This window comes from Engraulis encrasicolus, chromosome 18, assembly GCF_034702125.1.
Source record: "Engraulis encrasicolus isolate BLACKSEA-1 chromosome 18, IST_EnEncr_1.0, whole genome shotgun sequence".
Classification (NCBI taxonomy): Eukaryota; Metazoa; Chordata; class Actinopteri; order Clupeiformes; family Engraulidae; genus Engraulis; species Engraulis encrasicolus.
This window is the reverse complement of record NC_085874.1, coordinates 13,689,825-13,702,324: the sequence shown is the minus strand read 5'-3', so window position 1 is coordinate 13,702,324 and position 12,500 is coordinate 13,689,825. Positions and strand designations below refer to the sequence as shown.

At 43.3% G+C, this 12,500-nt stretch overlaps 2 protein-coding genes across 2 annotated transcripts in view; one reads left to right on the top strand and one right to left on the bottom strand.

Moving 5' to 3' along the window:
• Positions 1-3,323, top strand: part of LOC134469059 (rho-associated protein kinase 2-like) — an 18,915-nt gene extending 15,592 nt beyond the window's left edge. Inside the window, exons 9-10 of the mRNA XM_063223075.1 lie at positions 1-95; positions 3,146-3,323. The exon at positions 1-95 is cut by the window's left edge and continues 36 nt beyond it. Coding sequence (XP_063079145.1) covers positions 1-52 — 52 coding nt within the window. The 3' untranslated portion in view covers positions 53-95; positions 3,146-3,323. The remainder of the gene's footprint in view (positions 96-3,145) is intronic.
• A 5,667-nt stretch (positions 3,324-8,990) lies between these two features.
• Positions 8,991-12,500, bottom strand: part of LOC134468446 (solute carrier family 66 member 3-like) — an 8,130-nt gene continuing 4,620 nt past the window's right edge. The window contains exons 5-7 of the mRNA XM_063222367.1: positions 11,239-11,359; positions 10,721-10,762; positions 8,991-9,881 (exon numbers count right to left, since the gene is read on the bottom strand). Of these exons, the coding sequence (XP_063078437.1) occupies positions 9,790-9,881; positions 10,721-10,762; positions 11,239-11,359 (255 nt within the window). The 3' untranslated portion in view covers positions 8,991-9,789. The remainder of the gene's footprint in view (positions 9,882-10,720; positions 10,763-11,238; positions 11,360-12,500) is intronic.

The following is a 12,500-nucleotide window of genomic DNA, read 5'->3' as shown; positions in this document are numbered from 1 at the left end:
CCTAGATGATGATGATGATGATGATGACGATGACGATGTGTTTGGCTTCTGAAAACAGACAAACAAACAAAATGAAAGAGACGTGAGAAACAACAGTATGTGTTGTTCCGGCGTGCTTTTGCATGCAGACGCTACCGCTACAGTGTGCTGTGGTGCTAGTTACAAACAAGTGTGTGTGTGTGTGTGTGTGTGTGTGTGTGTGTGTGTGTGTGTGTGTGTGTGTGTGTGTGAGAGAGAGAGAGAGAGAGAGAGAGAGAGAGAGAGAGAGAGAGAGAGAGAGAGAGAGAGAGAGAGAGAGAGAGAGAGAGAGAGAAAGAGAGAACTTAACGGCAAAATAATGAAAGAGAAGTGCAATGAAAATGCAAGTGCAAGAGTTTTTTGCTGATGAGCCATAACAATAATAATTAAAGCCGCAAGCGGCGATGACGGGCCCTCGCACACATGCATTGCAGGGACGGGGCATGCCACCTAGAATGTTGCTATGCCCCCCCCCAGGAAAAATGGAGTCTGTACGACGTTCGGTTCACGAGATATTGACGAAAAAGTAATTAGCATGAATTAGCATTCAAAATTAGCATTAGCATTGTCATGATTAGCATGTCGCTATGACCCCCTAAAACAAAAATGGAGTCTGTACGACGTTCAGTTCCCAAGATATTGAAGAATTACACTTTTCCTGCAGTTCCTTTGCCTACCACATGGTGGCGCTATACCTTATCTACATTTCAGGCTTATAGAAGAGTTAGTATTCATTATGTGCATACATGTGTGCATTTGCACTGTTTTAAAACAGTCTTAAGTGAAATGGTGGCCAACTTCCTGTTTTAAAATGCCAAAAAAGTGAAAAAATCTCACTTCCTGTTGGGCGTGGCCATATTGTTGTATGGACTTTATTGTGCGCCTTAGTGAGATACACAACTTAAAAAAACTCCCGAGTCTCTAGCTCAAAGTAGATGTTGGCCCCGCCCCTAAACCAGTTTGGGGGCGTGGCCTCCATTGCAGGCATATAGAAAAGTTAGTATTCATTATATGCATACATGTGTGCGTTTTCACTGTTACAAAATACTTCAAACTGAAATGGTGGCCAACTTCCTGTTTTAAAATGCTAAATATGTGACTTCCTGTTGGGCGTGGCCATATCGTTGTATGGACTTTATTGTGCGCCTTAGTGAGATACACAACTTAAAAAAACTCCCGAGTCTGTAGCTCAAAGTAGATGTTGGCCCCGCCCCTTAATTTGTTTGGGGGCGTGGCCTCCATTTCAGGCATATACAAAAGTAAGTATTCATTATATGCATGCATGTGTGCATTTGCACTGTTTTAAAACACTGTAAAGTGAAATGGTGGCCAACTTCCTGTTTTAAAATGCCAAAAAAGTGAGAAAAATCTCACTTCCTGTTGGGCGTGGCCATATCGTTGTCTGGACTTTATTGTGCGCCTTAGTGAGATACACAACTTAAAAAAACTCCCGAGTCTGTAGGCCAAAGTAGATGTTGGCCCCGCCCCTCAACGTGTTTGGGGGCGTGGCCTCCATTTCAGCCATATACAAAAGTTAGTTTTCATTATATGCACATATGTGTACGTTTGCACTGTTACAAAACACTCCAAACTGAAATGGTGGCCAACTTCCTGTTTCAAAAGTCAAAATATGTGACTTCCTGTTGGGCGTGGCCATATCGTTGTATGGACTTTATTGTTCGTCCTAGTGAGATACACAACTTAAAAAAACTCCCGAGTCTGTAGCTCAAAGTATATGTTGGCCCCGCCCCTAAACGTTTTGGGGGCGTGGCCTCCATTTCAGGCATTTACAAAAGTTAGTATTCATTATATGCATACATGTGTGCTTTTTTACTGTTTTAAAACACTCCAAACTGAAATGGTGGCCAACTTCCTGTTTTAAAATGACAAAAAAGTCAAAATATGTGACTTCCTGTTGGGCGTGGCCATATTGTTATATGGACTTTATTGTGCGCCTTAGTGAGATACACAACTTAAAAAAAGTCCCGAGTCTCTAGCTCAAAGTAGATGTTGGCCCCGCCCCTAAACCTGTTTGGGGGCGTGGCCTCCATTTCAGGCATATAGAAAAGTTAGTTTTCATTATATGCATACATGTGTGCGTTTGCACTGTTACAAAACACTCCAAACTGAAATGGTGGACAACTTCCTGTTTTAGAATTAGATACCTTAATTCATGGAGCCGCCATCTTGGCAAATTACGAGATATGAAAAATTCCTTCGCAATATATCATCTTCAATGCCTTGACCTCATGTCCACAGAATATGAAGTCAATACGATGTACGGTGTAGGACAAGTACGTAAAAGTACGTAAAAAATGCTAAAAAATGCTAAAAAAGTCAAAATATCTCACTTCCTGTTGGGCGTGGCCATATCGTTGTATCGGACTTTATGATGCGCCTTAGTGAGATACACACCCTAAAAAAAGTCCCGAGTCTCTAGCTCAAAGTATATGTCGGCCCCGCCCCTAAACGCTTTCGGGGGCGTGGCCTCGTACCCGTGTTCCATCGGGGGTTAATATTCGGTGTCTGAGTAGCGGTGGGAATCTCCAATGTGTGTACCAAGTGGCGTAAGTGTACGAGCACCGGAAGTGCCCGAAAAATGGCCCAACAGTGCCAAAGACTAAGGAGAAAAATAATAATAATAATAATAATAATAATAATAATAATAATCCTTCGGAAAACAATAGGGCTTCGCACCGAGAGGGCGAAGGGCCACCGCGTGGCCCTTGCACTTCGGTGCTCGGGCCCTAAATATCTGCGTTGTGTTTTGCTGCTCCTGAATGTTATGTCTGTGGATCCCCAATAACTGGATGCTGTTAGTTAGTTGCCTCCCTCAGATCTAGATCTAGTTAATTAGCCAGCGTGCTGACTCTCATTTGTCATGCTATACCTCCATCTCCCTTTGGTGTGTGCTGGCATGCTGTAGAATGGCATGATTCTCATGAGGTAAATCTAGCCCTGAATTGGATGTGGAATTAACACTCTTTTCCCTTTCTTTCTTTCTTTCTTTCTTTCTTTCTTTCTTTCTTTCTTTCTTTCTTTCTTTCTTTCTTTCTCTCTCTCTCTCTCTCTCTCTCTCTCTCTCTCTCTCTCCCCCTCTCTCTCTCTCTCTCTCTCTCCCCTCTAGTTAACCTCTGCACAGGTGAAATGGGGACTCTGGAAGTGTACGCCGTGGACTAAGCTGGCAAGAGCATCACAAGAGAGACTAAATATTTACCATGGCACACAGAGACGAGCACATCCCCACACACACGTGCACACACACACACGCACTCATGCACACGCACATACACACACACAGACACACAGACACACACACAGACACACAGACACACACACACACACACACACACACACACACACACACAAACACACACGCACATACACACACACAGACACACACACACAGATATATAAACACTTTCCCTAAACACATACAAAAATATATCCTGGAATGAGACCATGTTTCAAACGGGTGCGTGGTTGTGTTCAAAGAAGACAGAAAACGAACACGAAAGCAAGTACATGCTCTCAGTTTACCAATGGTCACCACGTTAATTCCTTCACTCCATGTGTGCCTTATGTTATGACGTTATATTTTCCTATGACAGTGTGTTATCTTGTGCCTCTTTTCCACTGCCGGTTTTCTGGTAGGCCTACAGGTCAACACAGCGCGACTTGGCTGCCACTTTTTGCTTTTTGAATAGGCACAACACAGCTCAATGGAACACGGCAAAGGAAAAGAGGCAAAATACTTCATGTTAAGTGCCAAAAGATATACTGTATTTACCGTTATGTTTTTTTCAACTGTAAAGTTAGCATCTATGCTTGTTTTAGAACAGCTACTAGTTTGTGTAAATTATTTCTGTTTTATCCAGGTAGGTAGAATTTGTTGTAACTGACATGTTTTTTGTTCAGTAGCTTATTGGGTTTCAATTTGGGGGTGTTATGATATTGGCTAATGAAATCGCTACTGGCTGTAACTATGTAAAAACAAAAGAAATACGCTCTCCGCGCTTCTAATTTGACAATCCGGTGCAACCAGAGCTGGACTAAATAATAAATGCAAAGGGAAAAGAATCTGGTGCCACACGGATGTCTATTCATCAGGAGGACTCTGATGAAGACTCATGTCGAAACGTTAGTCTTACTGCACTGAAAAAATAAATAACAGAAAATAGACATCCGTGTGGACAAGATTCTTTTCCCTTTGCACTGGCTGTAACTATGCTAATGAGCTGGAGATATACAGTAGTTTGGAGGGTTACGGGGTTACGGGGTTGCACTGTTACAACGGATCACTGTAACTCACCAACACAATATTTTGGTTCAGTTATGTTCAGTGTTACATGGCAATGCAAACTGGTAATAAAAACTATGAAACAGTCTAATGGAATATAATGACTTTGAATTATATCACGTTTAATTTTTTCCTTTTTTCCCCTTTTTTTCCTCTTTGAATTTCAATGAAGTGAAATGAAAACCCAACTGGGAAACGCCAACTCCCATTGTCATTGTGACACAGCACTCCACAGCACACAAGTGCACACTGCGCACAACGAAATTGAATTTATGCCTCACCCGTGCAAGGGGGAAGCCCCCAATGGCGTCCTAAAGGGGTCAGTGCGGCAGGACGGTACCATGCTCAGGGTACCTCAGTCATGGCGGAGGATGGGGGAGAGCACTGGTTAATTACTCCCCACCAACCTGGCGGGTCGGGAGTCGAACCGGCAACCTTTGGGCTACATGTCTGTCACCCCAATACCCTGGATGGACCTCTTGACATGCTGAAATCCTTATATGGGTCAGTAGAGAGCCCTAGCCATTACCAAGTAGAGAGAGACACGCTAGTACAGTAGCTGTCGTCACTTGTCTGTGGGCACAGTTGAAGTAGGCCTACCTCCACTCAAATTTTATTTCACTCCAGCGACTAGGTCAGGTCTCGGAAAAAACCTAGACTGCTCCGATAAACCAATTTGTCTTTCCAAGATGTCTGGAAAGCCAGCCTAAAACCCTTTCACAGTGGGAAAAAATATTCACATGTACACAGACACCCACACCCACACAGTGGAATTATACTGGATGAATTGCATCTACATAAATTGCATTGTCTCGACCGCAATCTATTCAGTTTATCAAATTCCAGCAGAACTTCAGTGATGCGAGAATGAGAGACTTTTTCAGTTTTTGTTCAGATCAGATAAGTCTCATACTGTAAAAGGATATTATTTTATCCCGTTATATCATAAAGCCCCCAACTGGAATGATGTGGTTGGCTGGGATATGAACATCACTGGGCAACCCTTTGGGGTTGGCCATGACAACATTGATGAGCATTGATTCTCCCATTGATTCTCATGCTCTACTGTGTGTTTCAATGTGCAGTTCAGCATTGAGTACACAGCATGAGTATTTGAGCCAATGACATGTCAATGACAATGCAGTTTGTGGCAATGACAATGCAGTCATTGGACAATACAAACCAACTCGCTGAATTCTACTTTTTGTACTGCCATCAGTGACAGACAGCGACATTTGAGTGCTGTAAGAGTGTTAAAATGAGGTTGCTTCACTTGCTCATCAAAAGGTGGCTACAAGGGGAGCAAGGGGCTGAGCTAATGACTAACGAGCCGATGGGTTTGGACAGACATAATGAAAATTAATGTGTGAGTCCTTCTCTAGCCCATTAGTCATTGTCTGCACCAACACTAACACTGAACGACATCAACTTCACTCTGTCTGTCGGTTTTCACCTCACGAGGCAGAGAAATGCAGCTTATTCAGCAAGTCCAAGGATCTTGGCAAGGATTAAGACAAACACACACACACACACACACACACACACACACACACACACACACACACACACACACACACACACACACACACACACACACACACACACACACACACGCACGCACACACACACGCACGCACAGACCTCCCAGACTTATGGTTTTACCAAAAAAAGACCTCTGATTTACTTTTTTTTACAGTTTGTTTAGTATGCTGTGCATGCACAAATACTTCCCAAAATTCTGCGTAGTACATCATAAAAGCAAATTGGAATCCAGCTACTTCTGACCGACAGTCTGAACAGCACACCTCTGTGAACGTCACTTGAGCTATTTTTAATTTTTATTTCCGTCAGCAGAAGCCCATCCAAAGGAACATAAAGTATCTCATCAGTTCCATAAAGTGCTCCATCAGAAAAACTATCTGTGCTGCCTGACTCTTCAGCGTACAGGCAGGGTTGGACTGGTCATCTAGCATTTTCCCAATGGGCTGACAGTCCTCAGGGGCCAATGCTGTTGATTTTTTTGTTCCTGTTGTTTTTTTGTTTTTCCTGTTGTTTGTCGTTGTTGTGGGTTTTTTTTTTCCTCCTTACAGACCGCCCATTCAAAGATGGGGCAGCTCATTGGCTCATCTTCAATATAGACAATGGAATGAGCCAATCATAAAAAATGTGAGTGTGAGTGGTCTATGACAGAAATGCCCAGGCGGTTTAACTACTTTAGGTATGGAATAGCGGCAGACGAGGTGTCCCGATATCAAGGGAAATAATGGACGAGGCGGAGCGTTCTTAACAGCCCGATGGCGCAGCCGAAGGGCTCTTCACTTCGCTAAGTCCATTTTCCCTTGATATCGGGACACCTCGAAGGCCGCTATTCCGCTTATCACCCGGTTACCAGCATTTACGTATTAATTTATTAATATGTTGATCTAAGGCTTCGTGAGAAAGTAGATTCACCACTGTGCTTGGTACGTTGCTATGGGCACCACTTCCTAATCTAGTGAGACGCGCCTCTATCGGAGGCATGTAAGGACGCACGCAGAATGTTGGGGTGACTTGACAACCAAATGCGATAGAATTGACGACTGGGTTTTTGACTTGACAACCAGATGCGATAAAATTAGTAACGAGGTCTTGACTAGACAACCAGATGCGATAGAACTAGTAACGGCACTTCGCCAGAAAGTTAGAAAAGAAGCAACTTGGACGCCCGCACGCCCGCATGACATCATAGGTGTCCTGCTACCGGGGAATAAAGGACACCTGCTCAGCCAATCAGAAGACGTTCCGTCTTCTCACTGGGTGATAAATTGGTTTACTATGATAGGACAGTCAAAGAGGTGGACAGGACATTATAGGGAGCGAGAGGCGGGCAGGGTCGGGAAACCATCCAGACCGGACCTGAAACCTGGTCCCCGCAGGGGTGCAGGCCCACTCATGGACTTAACGAGCTTCGCGAACACAGCACCCCAAAAGCACTCGTTATTTCACAGTTCTCTCTTAAGAAACTGGTTAACTGAATGTAATGAGCCATATGTGTATATGTGACACCTACAATATGAGCTATGATCATCCATAAAGGATGATAGATGCTGTAATGGTTCATTTAACATATTCATGAGTATTCACCTTATCATTTGTAATAATGTTCTATAATCTTTTTCATGCCCATAGTCTTGTAACACACACACACACACACACACACACACACACACACACACACACACACACACACACACACACACACACACACACACACACACACACACACACACACACACACACACACACACACATCGAAACACTCTATTTCTCTTCCAATGAGTAGGCCTAACTGAGAGTTGCATGTAATGCGGAGGCGTTTATTTAACATCAAGCACACAATTTAGTCAAACTGACCAAATATGGTCTCCCTGCTCTTGGCAACAATGGAGTGAACACAAAAAACACCAAGAGCCATGGTCACGTACGTATAAACAGGAGGCTGTTTACTCAAAACTGCATCCAAACTGATGCCTATTGAGTTTGTTTAAACATGCTTCTTCTGTCAACTATTTAAAAAATACAACCATGCAGCACTTGGCTATGGTAGTGGGTTTGTTCACGGACAGTGTGTGATTTGTTAAAAAAAAAGAAGAAAAAAAAAACAGAAAGGAGGGATATTTTTTAATGACTGAAAAATAAACCAAGCTTTTGATCCTGCATAGGAGTCAGGGCTGGACTGGTCATCTGGCATACATGGCATTTTCCCAGTGGGCTGACAGTCCTTATGGGCCGATGCCCCGATAGTAGTATTTCTCAATGGAGGCTCTACCAACCCCCAGGGACTGGACTTGCATTAGGCACAAATGGGGGGTGTTATTGACTGGAAGTGAATGGAAGCTCATCATTCTAGGAAGCTGTATATTAATATAATAATCATAGTCAATAATAGCATATAGTCAATAATAGCATATAGAACAATATTATTAAGCAGTTGCTGTTTTCATAAGCTTTGACATCATGCTTATGATGGGGTTCGGGGGCATTTCTTTGAAAAAGCTTGAGAACCACTGATGTATAGGAAGTGCCGATATCAACATCAGAAGTGGGGACAACACCTGCACCCAGCTAGCTGTGACCCTTAAGATTCAATGGCGATTGCAAGCTTGTAACTAGAAGTCACATCAACAGTCTCTAGGCATGAATAGACCAGACGCGACTTGAGAGATTCTAGTGACGGAAGTAATTGACTTTGTATTGAGCCGCTGGCAACAGAAGAGACAAGCCATTTGGGTCACTACAGGCGAATTGAGCGACAGTTTTTAGTTGGACTTGAGCAAATATTATGCAAATGAGCTATGATGCAGTTCTGCGACAGCCGCCACAGCCAATGGGAATATTGAAATACTTGCATTCGGCTTTTAACAGACATACTCTGTCGCTTCTATCGCTCGTATTGCTCATGCTGCACAGTCCAGCGATTCTCTGACGCTTAATCTTGTCGCCACCTGTGTATTCACCCAGTCAGAGAATGGCTGAAAGAACAAGAAAGGTAAAACTAGATGATCTTACTTCCACAAATGGTACCGCATCTCTTCAAAGCGACCCATGTCTGGTGCCTTTTATTATTTACCTGCCCTGATACCCGCAATTAAATCACAAAGGTGTGCAGACAGGAACACTTGTACATTCTGTGGATTTTTTTTAATTCAAATTTTATTTGAAATATGGGGACACAATACATCATAAAACACGATGGATCACAAAGAGAGGTGGATGTTGTATTCATCAGAGGTACAGACTCCTTTCATAGCTAATGCCACATTTTCACAACACTAATGTTCCCTATCCAAGACAAACCAAGACATAACAGCATTCACATTTTATTTCATATTAATATTCATATTAATGGCATATGACTCAGTCATCTCTTCCTAACTTGTTCATAATTTGTTCACCACCCTGAAAGGCTTCCAAAACTGTGGACCTGCCATGCCAAAGGTCATATACACAAGTGTATGATTAGGATTGTCACAATCAATCACTTTCAGAGCAAAGCGGTTAAATGGTTAAAAAAGAGCAATATACTGTAATATACAGAAAGCCGTTTGGGAGCCCCACATGCTGTGGGGTTAATCTTCTCTCTCATAAGTCCACTCAGTGATGAACTAAAAGGTACTGGCCTTAAAAAGCCAATCGTGGAACTGGTACCAGGTCACCACAGCAACAGAATGTTGGGTGTTGAGGACAATGATGGGCAACCTGGATTCAATGGCTTTAGAATCCAGTGCCACACATTTTGAAGGTGATTTGGCAGGTTGAAGGATCACGGGGTTGAGTTGAACAGTTAATAAAACAGGTCATTTGGAATATGTGGCACTGGATTGTAAACTACTGGATCTCCAGGTTGCTCGTTACTGGTTGTGCGTGGCGTGTCTCCAACCCCCTTGGGGAAGGGACGGGTGAAGGTTGTTGCCATGGTGACAACTGGTGGGTCAAGCCAGCTTCTTGACGCGCCACCTGTAGTAGAGCACGGTCAGAAAGACCCAGCCGTTGAGAGCCGTCAAGACAACGAAGCGCGTCAGAACTACGGGAGGAACAAAAGGAGAGAAAAGATTAAAGAAAAGTAAAGTTATCGATCAAAGTTACCCATCAAGGTTTGTACTCGTGGCCCAGCCGTGGCTCTAACGGCTGGGCACGCAACTGCTATGTGGGCGACCTAGGTTCGAATTCCCATCAGTTTTTACCTGTGCACAACTGCACATGCTCTAACTGGACTGGTAAAACAAGGTCTTTAGGAAATATGTGATACTGAAAAAACCCTGGTTTAACCTGTCCAAATAAGGGAAGTAGCCTCTTTGTGCAGATGGGTCCGCTAGCGAATGACTAGTAGAGTAGAGTAGAGAAGAGTAGAGTACTTTTATTATTGATGAGGGAAATTAAGGTGTCTGACAGCTTATATAACTACACAAATACAAAACATACACAAAGATACACACTTGATTTGAGTGACTTGATAGCTTTGCATCAGTTCACATACACACACCCATGCTCTCTCTCTCTTACACACTTACACACTTACACACTTACACACACACACACACACACACACACACACACACACACACACACACACACACACACACACACACACACACACACACACACACACACACACACACACACACAAACACCCACACTCACCCAGCTTCCATAAATAAACAAATACAAAACATACACTCAGACCTATACTACACATTATTGCACATTGCAGTAAACATATAGCACACATTTTTGTACAGCAGTCAGCCTTCCATCAGTTCACACACACACACACACACACACACACACACACACACACACACACACACACACACACACACACACACACACACACACACAAATGACTAGTAGTGCATATCTTACCTACGCGGTCTCCCGTGGTCAGAAGGGTAGTAAAGATCCTTGCTGAGAAGGAGAAGAAAAAAGGAAGTTAAGCCAGGAGAATGGACACACAGATAGACTGTCTGTCAGATGCCTATGCACAAACACAGAGACAAGCCAAAAAAGAAACACGCTTCTCAATTTCTTATAAGGACTCCTTGATTGCACACACACACACACACACACACACACACACACACACACACACACACACACACACACACACACACACACACACACACACACACACACACACACACACACACACACACACACAGACGCACAGACACACACAATGATTGATATATACGCACATGTGTTCATGGCCATACCCCAGCCAAGAGCGCGCACACACACACAGATTCACTCACACTCACTCACACACACACACACACACACACACACACACACACACACACACACACACACACACACACACACACACACACACACACACACACACACACACACACACACACAAAGAACCGACGACACCTCACCTATGCAGGTGTATGTTGCCAGGCCCCAGGTGAGAGCGCTGATCTGGCCCGCCTCTCCTGTCGACCAGAGACACTGCAGCTGCGTAAACTTACTGCTGCCACTCAGGAACGTACAGAAGGACTGCGCACACACACACACACATACACACACACACACACACACACACACACACACACACACACACACACACACACACACACACACACACACACACACACACACACACGAACAGGGACACAAACGGACTCAAACAAACGAACAAGCACAAACACAGACATGAACACATAAGCATGAACACACACACACACACATTGCAATTGTGTAAGTCATATTGAGAAATGTACACAAAATCAACACACAACACACATATATTCTCTCTCTCTCTCTCTCTCTCACGCACGCACGCACACACACACGCACACACACACACACACACACACACACACATTCTCTCTCTCTCTCACGCACGCACGCACACGCACACGCACACGCACACGCACACACACACACACACACACACACACACACTGCAGATGAATAGAACAGTTCTAATTATGGATGTGTATAAGGCAGTGGTGGCCAGAGCAAAAGTAGAAGTAAATGTATGGTGCAAGTACAACACTAGCACATTATATTACATAGCATATACTGTAACTGTTACACTGCACATAGCTGTTGCACCATTGATTCCACTGTACCTAATGAGGTGGATAGACACTGTTGTTACTGAAAAAAAACCGGAAAAGAAAACCTGCAAATGGGATAAAGCTAGTACAGAATCAGATACATCATCACTCTATAGTAACTGCAGACCATTTACTCAGTGAAGTTGGGCCTACCGGTACTTGTGTTGTAAGGAAACAATGTTTTTTTACTTCTACTTTTACTATGGCCAGCTCTGGTATAAGTCAATCATCTTACTTGCACAAGTCACACAAGCCTGTCTACTTTTGACATTTTGCATCTTTCTACATCTTTCAAATGTAAAAACAAACATTATCAATTATAGTTTGGAAAAAGTAAAGACTCATGACTCATGAGAGTAATGACTCACGTATTAATTTATCAACAACAGTTATTATTCATTAAATATTTAAGACATAATCCAACTTTTTTCCCCCATGCCTTTAATTCTACATTTTGTGCACTCAAGGGAAAAAGTAAAAAATGTGAAAGCACAGCATTGCTAGTGCAGATAAACAGACACTCAGAAATCCACTTTCTTTGCTGCATACGGTACACACACAGACACACACAGAGA